Source organism: Phaenicophaeus curvirostris, chromosome 5, assembly GCF_032191515.1.
Source record: "Phaenicophaeus curvirostris isolate KB17595 chromosome 5, BPBGC_Pcur_1.0, whole genome shotgun sequence".
Classification (NCBI taxonomy): domain Eukaryota; kingdom Metazoa; phylum Chordata; class Aves; order Cuculiformes; family Cuculidae; genus Phaenicophaeus; species Phaenicophaeus curvirostris.
Genome location: NC_091396.1, coordinates 1,433,840 through 1,446,930, shown reverse-complemented (window position 1 = coordinate 1,446,930; position 13,091 = coordinate 1,433,840). Strand labels below are relative to the sequence as shown.

General features: G+C 64.6%; 1 protein-coding gene across 1 annotated transcript in view; it reads right to left on the bottom strand.

Moving 5' to 3' along the window:
• SPTB (spectrin beta, erythrocytic) overlaps nucleotides 1-13,091 on the bottom strand; it is a 27,405-nt gene extending 14,314 nt beyond the window's left edge. Inside the window, exons 1-14 of the mRNA XM_069857210.1 lie at nucleotides 13,008-13,091; nucleotides 6,220-6,417; nucleotides 5,939-6,090; nucleotides 4,501-4,674; nucleotides 4,315-4,406; nucleotides 4,152-4,232; nucleotides 3,943-4,058; nucleotides 3,659-3,771; nucleotides 3,398-3,585; nucleotides 3,201-3,318; nucleotides 2,367-2,525; nucleotides 1,989-2,291; nucleotides 1,672-1,822; nucleotides 68-935 (exon numbers count right to left, since the gene is read on the bottom strand). Coding sequence (XP_069713311.1) covers nucleotides 68-935; nucleotides 1,672-1,822; nucleotides 1,989-2,291; nucleotides 2,367-2,525; nucleotides 3,201-3,318; nucleotides 3,398-3,585; nucleotides 3,659-3,771; nucleotides 3,943-4,058; nucleotides 4,152-4,232; nucleotides 4,315-4,406; nucleotides 4,501-4,674; nucleotides 5,939-6,090; nucleotides 6,220-6,367 — 2,663 coding nt within the window. The 5' untranslated portion in view covers nucleotides 6,368-6,417; nucleotides 13,008-13,091. The remainder of the gene's footprint in view (nucleotides 1-67; nucleotides 936-1,671; nucleotides 1,823-1,988; nucleotides 2,292-2,366; nucleotides 2,526-3,200; nucleotides 3,319-3,397; nucleotides 3,586-3,658; nucleotides 3,772-3,942; nucleotides 4,059-4,151; nucleotides 4,233-4,314; nucleotides 4,407-4,500; nucleotides 4,675-5,938; nucleotides 6,091-6,219; nucleotides 6,418-13,007) is intronic.

Genomic DNA, 13,091 nt, shown 5'->3' with positions numbered 1-13,091 from the left:
ACCGGGCTGAGGACGCGCGGCACCTCGAGGCGCCTCCCGGCACCGGCACCGCCGCACCAGCCCCTACCTGTGCTGCGCCACGTCCAGGTCCTCCAGCGCCTCCGGCACCTCCAGCTGCCCCAGCCAGGTCTCCTTGGCCCCCATCCAGAGGTGGCAGGCGTCGCTCTCGCCGAAGACCGTGTAGAGGTCGAGAGCGTCTTGCAGCTGGCGGCCTCTCCGCTCGGCCAGCGCGGCCGCCTCGGCGAGCAGCTCCCGCAGGGCTCCCAGCCGGCTCTGCGCCTCGGGGCTGCCGCGAAGCTCCGGTGGGAAGCCTTCTGCTCGTTGGCTCAACGCATCCAACTGCTCCTTGGCGGCCGCCAGCTCCTCCAGCAGCTGCCGGTGCTGCCGCAGCAGGACCCGCGTGCGGGACTCGTCCTGCCCCAGCTCCTCGCTTCGCGCTCGTCTCCGCGCGTCCCTCAAGGTCTCCGCCAGCTCCTCGCTCTCCGCTTGGAACTGGAAGAAGCCTTCGGCCTCGCTCAAGCCGCGCCTCCGGAACGCCGCCAGCTCCTCCAGCTGCGCCCACAGCGCCCGCAGCGTTGCTCGGCGCTCCCGGAGCCGCTCGGCCGCGGGTCCCGCCGATGCCAGCCCCGCGCCCGCCGCCAGCGCCCGCTCCAGCCGCTCGCCGCGGCCGCGCAGCTCGGCCTCAAAGGCGGCGTGGCGGCGCCGCAGCAGCAGCACGCCCGCCAGGTCCCTCCCGAAGTCCAACGCGGAGTAGAGCTGCTCCTGCTCCTTGATCCAGGCTTCCGCCTCGTCCAGCTCCCACAGGCAGGTCCAGAGGGAGCGCGACTGCTCCAGGAGGGACCTGCGCCGCGACGCCAGCTTCAACAGCTCCTGCAGGCACAGCTCCAGGTGGCTCACGCGGTCCCGGATGATCTTGGGGTCGCAGGGACGATAGCCTGGACGGGGAACGGCGTGGGAACCCGTCAGTGGGGCCTCCTGGCTTCTCCTGGACGTGCCATGGTTCCAGGAGGTCCCGGGTTCTCCTGGTCGTGCCATGGTTCCAGGAGGTCCCAGGTTCTCCTGGACATGCCATGGTTCCAGGAGGTCCTGGGTTCTCCTAGTCATGCCACGATCCCAGGTTCTCATGGCCATGCCACAATCCCAGGAGGTCCCAGGTTCTCCTGGCCATGCCATAGTCCCAGGATGTCCCGGGTTCTCCTGGCCGTGCCATGGTCCCAGGAGGTCCTGGCTTCTCCTGGCTATGCCACAATCCCAGGAGGTCCCAGGCTCTCCTGGTCGTACCATGATCCCAGGGCATCCCGGGTTCTCCTGGACATGCCATGGTTCCAGGAGGTCCCAGGTTCTCCTAGCCATGCCATGATCCCAGCTCCTCCTGGCCATGCCACAATCCCAGGAGGTCCCAGGTTCTCCTGGCCGTGCCATAATCCTAGGAGGTCCCCAGTTCTCCTGGCCACGCCACGATCCCAGGAGATCCCAGGTTCTCCTAGCCATTCCACAGTCCCAGGAGGTCGCAGATTCTCCTGGCCATACCATGATCCCAGGACATCCCAGCTCCACCTGGCCATGCCATGATCCCAGGACATCCCAGGTTCTCCTGGCCATGCCATGATCCCAGGATGTCCTGGATTCTCGTGACTATGCCATCATCCCAAGATGCGCCCCCGTGCCTACCCTCAGCTTCAGCGAAGCGCAGGGCAGCGGTGCTGATGGCCCGCGTCTTCTCGGCCTGCAGGGCTATGTCCCTCTCCAGCAGCCGGTGGCTCTGCAGCAGCTCCTCCACCTCCAGAAGGTGCTTCCCATACTCGGGCGACGCCAGCTGCACCTGCAGGAGAGCCCAAGGCATCATCCACCACCTTCTCCAGCCGAGAGCGCCCGCTGCCACCCAGGACCCACCACCAGCACCTCATCTGCCTCCTCATAGGGGTCCCACCAACACCTGTGGGACCACAGCATCCCACCCCTGGTGGTCCCCAACACCCACAACTCACCTTGACCTCATCCATCCAGTCGATGCTGTGGAGCATCTCCTGGAAGAGGTGCTGCAGGACCAGGTTCATCTCCAGGCGCTGGCGCCGGGCCGCCAGTAGCTCCAGGAGCTGCTCCCAGAGCCGCAGGATGTTGTCCTTGCGCCGGTTGATGCGTTGGACGTCGTGGTAGCCCTCCAACTCCAGCTCCCTCGCCACCGCCTCGATGGCCTGCACCCGCTCCTTGTAGGCGGCCGTGTCCGTCTCGATGGCCTCGTGCTTCTTCTTGGCCGCCTCCACCGCCGCCAGGTCCTGCCCGAAGTTGTCCTGCGCCGGCACAAAGCTCGCGGTGAGGCTCCGGTGGAGCATCCCGGGTGCCGGGGGGCACGTCCCCGGTCTCACCTGGGCCACCAGGCGCTGGTTCTCGCTCAGCCAGGCCTCCCGCATGGCGGCTTTGCGGTCGAAGCGCCGCGCCAGCTGCTCCAGCTTCTCCTGCCGGATCAGCTCGTTGCGCAGCGCCAGCTCCCGCTCGTGCTCCGCTTTCTCCAGCTGCTCCCACGCCTGCGGGAAGGTGGAGACGGAGCTGGGTGGCACCCGTGTCCCCTCATCCATCCCCGGGCTCGTTCTGCTGGTGAACCCCAACATCACCCGTGGGGCTGGAGGAACCCAACCTGCCCTGGGATGGACCCGACCTGCTTCAAGTGGACTCGATGCATCCAGGGATGGACTTGAACTGGTCTGGGAGACGGACCCAACCTGCCCTGCCACCCATCCCAGGATGGACTTGATGGGAATGGTTGGAGTCGATGATCCAGTGGGTCTTTTCCAACCTAGTGATGCTATGATTCTACGGACCTGAACTGCCCCCAGGACAGGGACTTGACTTGGTCTAGAACAGACCTAATCTGCTCTGAGATGGACCTGAACCTGCCCCAGGACCTGAACTACCTTGAGATAGAACCAACCTGCCCCAGGACCTGAAATACCTTGAGACAGAACCAACCTGCCCCAGGACCTGAACTACCTTGAGATAGAACCAACCCGTCCCAGGACCTGAACTACCTCGAGATAGAACCAACCTGCCCCAGGAGATGGACCAAGGAGTTGGCCCCAAGCTACCCTGGGGCAACCTGGGGAGCAAAGCCCTCAGAGATATCGGAGAAAGAGCTTCCCCAGGTAGCAGGTCACCACGTGTCCCCGTGGTACGTGGCCATGTGGCCAGGATGGACCCCCTACCCGGTTGATGTCGGAGACCAAGCGGCCCTCGTTGGGCGTGTAGACGCGCTGGTTGTTGGCTCGCATCCGCGACTGGATGGTGAAGAGCAGCACCTCCAGGTTGCCCTTCTCCTGAAACCTACCCCAGAGAGAGATCGCTCAGCCAGGAGGACTCCGGGATGCTCCACGCCACGGGAGGGGGGTTCCAGGGGGCTTACTTGGGGGGCTTCTCCACGGTGCGGTAGGTGCTGAAGGCCTGCAGCTGGTGCTGGACCCCGGAAAGTGAGTTGGCGAAGCTGCGGCTGTTGAGGGAGGCGATGGTCTGCTCGATCCAGGTGAGCAGGTTGGAGGCCAGCCCTCCGTAGCCCTCGATCATCCGCTCCGTCTCCTTGGCGTGCTCGATGACCTGCGCCGCGGCCCGTGGTGAGCGCGGAGGACCCCGCCGGGACCCCCGTCCCCACCCCGACGGCATCGTCTACCTTGCCCAAGCGCCGGCCTTCCACCTCCAGCACCTTCATCTTGGAGAAGTAGTGGTAGAAAGCCACCACGTAGGTGATGATGGACTTCTCGTCGGGGTTCTCGGTGAACACATCTGCTCGGCGCAAGGAAGAGGAGTCAGACCTCACCTGGCATCCCCAGGTGACGGGTCACCACGGTCTTATCCGTCCCCACACCCAAATCCATGGGGTGGAAACCCCTCTGTCTGGAGAACCAGAGTGCCACGGGGAAACTGAGGCAGGAGCGTGGGCGGCGACGGCCTCACCTTCGGGGTCGAGGAGCGAGGTGATGCCCAGGTGCCGCTCCGCCACGCTGAAGGCGTGCTCCAGGTTGTGCCGGGCGTTGGATTTGGTCAGGTTTTGGAAGTCCACCAGCTCAGGCCTGGGGGCAGCGGGTGCAGGACGGTGGTGACACACCAGCGGGACGTCCCCTGGTGCCACCACCGCCCTCCCTACTCCTCCCGGTGCCGCCTACCTGTGCCGGTGGATGAGGGCGTTGAAGGCCAAGCCATCCTTCCAGCTGGAGGTGAAGTTGGTGATGTTCACGTGGGGGTACCTGCCGTGGGGACAGGGCGTCACCGTCACCCTCGGGGCTCTGCAGACCCCGGCGCGGCGGGGTTGGGGGTCCCAGCACCTACCCGGCCGTCTTCATCTGGCACCAGAGCAGCAGCGCGTCCCTGGCGGAGCGCGTCTCCCGGCCCTCCTGCGTGTGCACGATGATGTCCTGGATCTGGGGCAGAAGAACATCCCGGGGGTGAGCGAGGACACCCAAGGAAGACGGTTCCCCGCGCCGGGAGGCGTCTCCCACCCCACCCGGATCCCACCTGGAAGCGGAGGATGATGGTCCAGATGAGGCCGAGGACGAGGCGGTGGTTGCCGTCCACGATGTCGTGGGAGCCCATGTTCTCCAGGTGCACCCGCTGCTCCTTCAGGAACTGCAGCGCCTTGTCCACGTTCTCCAGGCAGTGGATCCGCATCCGGCCCTTGGTGGGCTTGGGCTGGGGGACGGCAGCGCTCAGCACCCTTCCCCCGCCACGCTGGGCACCCCTGGGGAGGCTTGGGGACACCCGCGCGTCCCTGCGGCCACCCCGGACCTGGGGGAACCTTCGGAAACACCCAGGGAAGGAGCTTTGGTGGAGAACCAGGGCTGGTGATGTGGGGAATGGGGACGGAGGAGAAGGGGATGGGGAAGGGGATGGGGAAGGGAGGTGGAAGATGGAGAAGGGAGATGGAGAAGGGGATGGGGACAGAGAAGGGGATGGGGAAGGGAGGTGGAAGATGGAGAAGGGAGATGGAGAAGGGGATGGGGACAGAGAAGGGGATGGGGACAGAGAAGGGGATGGGGACAGAGAAGGGGATGGGGACAGAGAAGGGGATGGGGACAGAGAAGGGGACGTGGGAGGTGGAAGATGGAGAAGGGAGGTGGAAGATGGAGAAGGGAGGTGGAAGATGGAGAAGGGAGGTGGAAGATGGAGAAGGGAGGTGGAAGATGGAGAAGGGAGGTGGAAGATGGAGAAGGGAGGTGGAAGATGGAGAAGGGAGGTGGAAGATGGAGAAGGGAGGTGGAAGATGGAGAAGGGAGGTGGAAGATGGAGAAGGGAGGTGGAAGATGGAGAAGGGAGGTGGAAGATGGAGAAGGGAGGTGGAAGATGGAGAAGGGAGGTGGAAGATGGAGAAGGGAGGTGGAAGATGGAGAAGGGAGGTGGAAGATGGAGAAGGGAGGTGGAAGATGGAGAAGGGAGGTGGAAGATGGAGAAGGGAGGTGGAAGATGGAGAAGGGAGGTGGAAGATGGAGAAGGGAGGTGGAAGATGGAGAAGGGAGGTGGAAGATGGAGAAAGGGATGGGGATGGGAGATGGAGACGAGAGATGGGAGATGGAGAAGGGTGATGGAGAAGGGGATGGGAGATGGAGATGGGGACGGGGACGAGAGATGGAGAAGGGTGATGGGAGATGAAGAAGGGGAAGGGGACAGAGAAGGGGACGGGGAAGGGGACATGGAAGATGGGGAAGGGGACATGGAAGATGGGGAAGGGGACATGGAAGATGGGGAAGGGGACATGGGGAAGGGGACAGGGATGGGGATGGAGATGGGGACATGGATGGGAGGTGAAGAAGGGGACGGGGATGGGAGATGGGGATGGGAGATGGAGATGGGGATGGAATGGGATGGAGATGGGATGAGATGGAGATGGGGCGGAAGGGAACGGAGATGGGATGGAATGGAGATGGTCCTGGGGTCCCCATCTGGATGGGATTCCTACCAGAAGCTCTCCCGACAGCACCTCCAGCAGCTTGATGAGCACCCGCCCGTCCCGGAGGTCCATGTAGAGGTCCGAGATGCGGCAGGTGACGCGAGCCAGGTGCGAGTTCACCCACTTGGTGAAGGTTTTCTTCTGCACGGCCTCCCGCTCGTCTACAACGACAGAGAGCACGGTCACACCAAGGAGGACCGAGGAGATTCAGGAGGACAGGGATGACCCAGGAGGATGGGGATGATCCAGGAGGACGGGGATGACCCAGGAGGACCAAGCCAAGCGCTGACCTGCCAGGGCTTTGATGCGGGAGCGTTCGAAGAGGCGCGCGGAGCTGTTGTCGTTGTCCAGCTCATCGTCGGAGGCGTCCCAGCGGACGCTGACGCGCCCGTACGGCTGCTGCAGCTCCAGCTGCTCGTAGTCGTTGGCCGAGGTCATGGTCCCCGCGTCCCCCGGCCAAGTGGCCGTCGGCTACCGGCAAGAGGCCCCTGCGGGAGAGCCGGGAGCCCAACGGCATCACCACCGGCTTTGCGGCTCAGCGCGGCTGCGTAAGCCGCTCAGAGAGATTTAATCTCATGTCCATCCCCCCCACTTCAAGGTGTTGGGGGGCACCTGGGTGCTGAGCGCTCGGGGACTCGTCCTGCCGCGTGGTGACACCCTGTCTGCCCCCCCAGCACCCCAGTAACCCCCCCAGCATCCCCCCCAGCACCCCAGCTCCTCACCCAATGCCCCATCCTGCCTCCCCAGCATCTCAATCCTGACCCCCAGCACCCCATCATCCCACACAGCAGCCTAATCCTGCCCCCCCCAGCACCCCACTATCCCACCAAGCACCCCAATCCTGACCCCCAAGCACCCCAATCCTCTTACACAGCACCCCAGATGCCCCCCAGCACCCCACTCCTGACCCCCAGCAACCCACCATCCCACCCAGCACCCCAATCCTGACCCCCAAGCACCCCACCATCCCACCCAGCACCCCAATCCGGACCCCCAGCACCCCACCATCCCACCCAGCACCCCAATCCTGCCCCCAGCACCCCAATTCTGACCCCTCCAGCACTCCACCATCCCACACAGCACCCCAACCCTGACCCCCAAGCACCCCACCATCCCACACAGCACCCCAACCCTGACCCCCAGCACCCCACCATCCCACACAGCACCCCAATCCTGCCCCCTCAGCACCCCAATCCTGACCCCCAGCACCCCACCATCCCACACAGCACCCCAATCCTGACCCCCAGCACCCCACCGTCCCACACAGCACCCCAATCCTGACCACCCAGCACCCCACCATCCCATCCAGCACCTCATCCTGCCCCCCTAGTGCCTCAGTTTACCCACCCACCACCCAAGCTGCCCCCCCCAGCACCCCGCTCCAGCACCCTATCCTGCCCCCCACCCCATTCCACCCCCCCAGCACCCCATCCTGCCCCCCCCACCCCTACACAGCACCCCAGTTCCCCCCCCTTAGTGCCTCAGTTTACCCACCCAATGTCCAAGCTGCCCCCCAGCACCCCATTCCACCCCCCCAGCCCCCCACTCTCCCCCCCTGCCTAGGTCCCCAGGGTCCCCCCCCACCCCTGGGTGCCCTGGGGGGGGGGTCAGCGGGCAGTGGCCACACGCACCCGACACCTCAGGGCTTCCCGGCACCCGCAGCAGCGAGCGGGTGGCAGCTGCCAGCGGGGGGGCCACCCGCTCTGGGGACATTTGAGATACAGATAGGACATGGCCCGTATCTAAAAATGCCTGCGAGCAGCTGGGGGGGGCGGGGTGGAGGCTGCAGGGGCCCCCGAGGGGTGCGAGGAGCCGCTTTGGGGCTCCCCAGGGCCAGCACCCAGCGGGGACCCCTTTGGGCACCCGTGGGTGCCGAGCACGGCGATGGGAACCCCGGGGGCCCCCCAAACCCCTCGTGTCCCCCCCGCCGAGCGGTGACAGCCCCTGGACACCAGGTCCCCGGGGACCCCCCAGGAGGTTAAGGGGGGCAGGAGGGGTGTTATCGGAGCCGGCAGCGCTGGGTGCGCCCCGGCACCCGCTGTAATCGCACCCACACAGGCAGCGCCCACGGCGAGGAGCGTGCCAGGAGCTGGGGGAGCGGAGAGAGGAGGAGTGTGCAAGGACCTCAAAGTGCATGTGAGAGTTTGCACGAGTGAGCGAGGATGAGGAGGAGCCAGACAGGGTGTGCAAGGACCTCAAAGAGCATGTGAGAGGTTGCACAAGTGAGTGAGGATGAGGAAGAGCCAGACAGGGTGTGCAAGGACCTCAAATTGCATGTGAGAGGTTGCACAAGCGAGTGAGGATGAGGAAGAGCCAGACAGGGTGTGCAAGGACCTCAAATTGCATGTGACAGTTTGCACGAGTGAGCGAGGACAAGGAGAAGCCAGACAGGGTGTGCAAGGACCTCAAATTGCACGTGAGAGGATGCACAAGGGAGCAAGGACCTCAAGGAGGGTGTGAGAGGATGCATGAGGGAGCAAGGATGAGGAGGAGCCAACCAGGGTGTGCAAGGACCTTAAATTGCATGTGAGAGGATGCATGAGTGACCAAGGATGAGGAGGAGCCAGACAGGGTGTGCAAGGACCTCAAAGAGCATGTGAGAGGTTGCACAAGTGAGTGAGGATGAGGAAGAGCCAGACAGGGTGTGCAAGGACCTCAAATTGCATGTGAGAGGTTGTACAAGTGAGTGAGGATGAGGAAGAGCCAGACAGGGTGTGCAAGGACCTCAAATTGCATGTGAGAGGATGCACGAGTGAGTGAGGATGAGGAGGAGCAGGCCAGGGTGTGCAAGGACCTCAAATTGCATGTGAGAGGTTGCACAAGGGAGCAAGGACCTCAAGGAGGGTGTGAGAGGACGCATGAGGGAGCGAGGATGAGGAGGAGCCAACCAGGGTGTGCAAGGACCTCAAAGAGCATGTGAGAGGTTGCATGAGTGAGCAAGGACATGTAGGAGTGTGCAAGCAGCTCAAGGAGCATGTGAGAGGATGCATGAGTGACCAAGGATGAGGAGGAGCCAGACAGGGTGTGCAAGGACCTTAAATTGCATGTGAGAGGCTGCACGAATGAGCGAGGATGAGGAGGAGCAGGCCTGGGTGTGCAAGGACCTCGAGGAGCACGTGAGAGGTTGCACGAGGGAGCAAGGACCTCGAGGAGGGTGTGAGAGGTTGTATGAGGGAGCGAGGATGAGAAGGAGCAGGCCAGACGGTGCAAGGACCTCAAAGAGTGTGTGAGAGGTTGCACGAGTGAGTGAGGATGAGGAGGAGCCAACCAGGGTGTGCAAGGACCTCAAATTGCACGTGAGAGGATGCACGAAGGAGCAAGGACCTTGAGGAGGGGGTGAGAGGTTGCATGAGCAAATGAGGATGAGGATGAGCAGGCCAGAGCGTGCAAGGACCTCGAGGAGGGTGTGAGAGGATGCACGAGGGAGCAAGGATGAGGAGGAGCAGGCCAGGGACCTCAAGGAGCATGTGAGAGGTGGCTCAAGGGAGCGAGGATGAGAGGCCAGGCTGTGCAAGGACCTCAAAGAGCATATAAGGGGTTGCACAAGCGAGAGAGGATGGGTAGGAGCCAACCAGGGTGTGCAAGGACCTCGAGGAGGGTGTGAGAGGATGCACGAGGGAGCAAGGATGAGGAGGAGCCAACCAGGGTGTGCAAGGAGCTCAAGGAGAATGTGAGAGGATGCACGAGCAAGCAAGGACAAGGAGGAGCCAACCAGGGTGTGCAAGGACCTCAAAGAGCGTGTGAGAGGTTGCACGAGGGAGCGAGGATGAGGAGAAGCAGGCCAGGGGCCTTGAGGAGCGTGTAAGAGGTCGCATGAGTGAGCAAGGACACGTAGGAGCGCGCAAGGATGTGAAGGAGCATGTGAGAGGATGGATGAGTGAGCAAGGACAGGGAGGAGGCGGCCAGAGGATGCAAGGACCTCAAGGAGCGTGTGAGAGGATGCACAAGCGAGCAAGGACGTGGAAGAGCATGCACGCGTGAGCAAAGACACGGGGGAGCGTGTGAGAGGTCGCAGGAGTGAGCAAGGACACGTAGGAGCGTGCAAGGACGCGAAGGAGGACGCGAGAGGATGGGTGAGTGAGCAAGGACGAGGAGGAGCAGGCCAGGGTGTGCAGGAGCACGCGTGTTTGAGCAAGAACACACGCGGGAAGCGTGCCAGAGCATGGAAAAGCACACACGAGCAGGCAAGCCCGTGCGGGAGCACCCAAGACGACACACGAGAGCACGTGAGGCTGTTCAAGCGCATCAGGAGCGCGCAAGAGCAGGGCTGGGGCTCTCCGTGCCTGAACCACCACGACGCCCCGGGGAAGCCACTCAGGGGACCCCCAGCCCAGCCCAGAGCTGCTGCAGCAGATGCACCGAGTTGTGTCAGGTCTCTGCTGAGAGCTTGGCCCCATCCAGGCCTCCCCGACCCCGATACCCGAGCTTGGCGCGACCAGGGGCGCCTGAGGAGGAGGAGGAGACCACGCAGGGAGCCCCAGCGGGGCGTGAGGGAGCCGCCAGCGTGCTTGAAATCTCCCTCTGCCACCCCAGTGCCATCCAAACAGCCCCGCCTGGCACAGCCCCCGGCACCCGGGAACCCTCATTCCGCTCGCTGAGCCGGAGCAGAGCCAGGAGCCGCGGCGAGCATCCTGCATCCCGCTCAGCGCCGTGAATCAGCAATTCCCGGCCAAGGGGCTGGCACCCCGCCTGCCCGGCGATGCCCCCCCCTGCACCCCGAGGGGGGCCAGGGCACCGCTTGGCACCCAGCGCCCTCGGTGTCCTGGATTCCCTCCTCCTCAGCTCGGCCCTCGCCACTGTGCAGCGCGGCTGAAACACCGGCTGGTGCTGCACGAGCCCACATGGGGGGTCCCCAAAACACCCTAAAACACCCCAAAACGGCAGCTCCGCTGCCTGGCGCATCCCCTGGCGCACCCGCTGCTTTGCTTTGCTCTCTCGTTCTGCATCGCCACCAAACCAGCCGCCGGCAACATTCCCGGTGCCACCGGCCCCATCAGAGAATCATAGAACCACCAGGTTGGAAAAGACCCACCGGTTCATCGAGTCCAACCATCCCCATCAATCACTAACCCATGTCCCTCAGCACCTCGTCCACCCGGCCCTTAAACCCCTCCAGGGAAGGGGACTCAACCCCCTCCCTGGGCAGCCTCGGACACTGCCCAGTGACCCTTTCCATGAAATATTTCTTCCTGCTGTCCATCCTGACCCTCCCCTGGTGGAGCTTGAGGCCATTCCCTCTCGTCCTGTCCCCTGTCCCTTGGGAGAAGAGCCCAGCTCCCTCCTCTCCACAACCTCCTCTCAGGGAGTTGCAGAGAGCAATGAGGTCTCCCCTCAGCCTCCTCTTCTCCAGGCTGAACCCCCCCAGCTCTCTCAGCCGCTCCTCTTCTTCTCCAGCCCCTTCCCCAGCTCCGTTCTCTTCTCTGCACTCGCTCCAGAGCCTCAACATCCTCCTTGTGGGGAGGGGCCCAGCACTGACCCCAGGATTTGGGGAGCGGTCCAGGATGGAGCAGGGGTTGGGGTTCCCCAGAGCCAGAGTTGGGGTGGATGCCGGCCGTGCCGGGACTGGCCGGTGTCACCCAACCCGACAGGCACACGTGCTGGCACTCCACACACATTTTTGGCTAAAAATAGGTCTTCCCTGCACCCAGCGCCGGCCAAGCCCCTCTCCCTTCTTAGGAGCTGCGCCCCTGCACCTCAAAACCAGCAGCCAGCGCCCTAAAACCACCCCAGAGCCACAAAATACCCCTTGTCGGCTTTGGGGGAGTCCTGCGAAGCTCAACCCAGCAGAGCGAAGGGCGCGAGCATCCCCCAACTCTAGGAGCTGGGGATTTGCTGAAGCAAAACCCCCCTGACTGGGGAACTGGGAGAGCAGCCCTGGGTGACCCCCACTTTACTGGAGACCCCCCCCCAGTCCAGCAGCCACCCAGGAGCATCCTCCTGCCACCACACCGCGACGTGGAGGCCGAAAAACTCTTCCCAGTAACTCCCAGTTTGCCCAGTTGCCCCACTGCGCGGTGGCTCCAGAGCCGGCTCGCCCACCCCGTCCCAGCAGAACATCCCAGTAGGTCCCAGTAGCTCCCAGTAGCCACGCAGGGACCCCGCTCGGAGCTGGTTCTCCCGGGTGTCCCTACAAAGTCACGGCTGCTCGTCCTTGGTGCCAGCGGAGAGAGCAGCCCCGGGGACACGGGGGGGGGGACAGCAGGACCCCCACCCCGGGGGAAAAGAGGGGGCTGAGCCCCCCCAGGGGTCCCCAACCCCCTGACAAACCTAGCTCCGTGCCCACAGCCCCCCCCGGTGCCCCCAAACCCACCCCCCCCAGTTCCTCCCGGTGTCCCCTGGGGACTGGTGCCTCCCGGTGCCCCCAAACCCCCGGGGACCGGCGGCTCCCGGTGCTCTCCGGTCCCTCCCGGTGCCTCCTGGTTCCCAAACCCCCTGGGACCGGTGCCTCCCGGTTCTCTCCGGTGTCTCCCGGTGCCCAGACCCCCCAGGGACTGGTGCCTCCCGGCGCCTCCCGGTTCTCTCCGGTCCCTCCCGGTGCCTCCTGGTTCCCAAACCCCAGGGACCGGTGTCTCCCGGTGCCTCCCCGTTCCCGACCCCGGTTCCCGGTGCCTCCCGGTTCTCTCCGGTGCCTCCCGGCTCCCAAATCCCCGGGGACCGGTGCCTCCCGGGTCTCTCCGGTGTCTCAAACCCCCGGGGACCGGTTCCCGGTGCCTCCCGGTTCTCTCCTGTGCCTCCCGGCTCCCAAATCCCCGGTTCCCGGTGCCTCCCGGCTCCCAAATCCCCGGTTCCCGGTGCCTCGCGGTGCCTCCCAGCTCCTACACCCCCCGTTCCCGGTGCCTCCCGGTTCTCTACGGTGCCTCCCATCTCCCAAACCCCCGGTTCCCGGTGCCTCCGGGTTCCCAGACCCCCGGTTCCCGGTGCCGCCGGGTTCTCTCCGGTGCCTCAAACCCCCCGGGGACCGGTGCCCGGTGCCTCCCGGTTCCCGAACCCCCTGGGACCGGTGCCTCCCGATGCCTCCCGGTGCTCAACCCCCCCCCCCGGTTCCCGGTGCCCCCCGGTTCCCGGTGCCGGTTCCCACCTGTCCGGGGCTGCGGGCGGTCGCTCGGGCCGCGCTCGGGGCGGGGGCAGCGGCTCCGCGGCGCTCGGGGCTATAAATACCCAT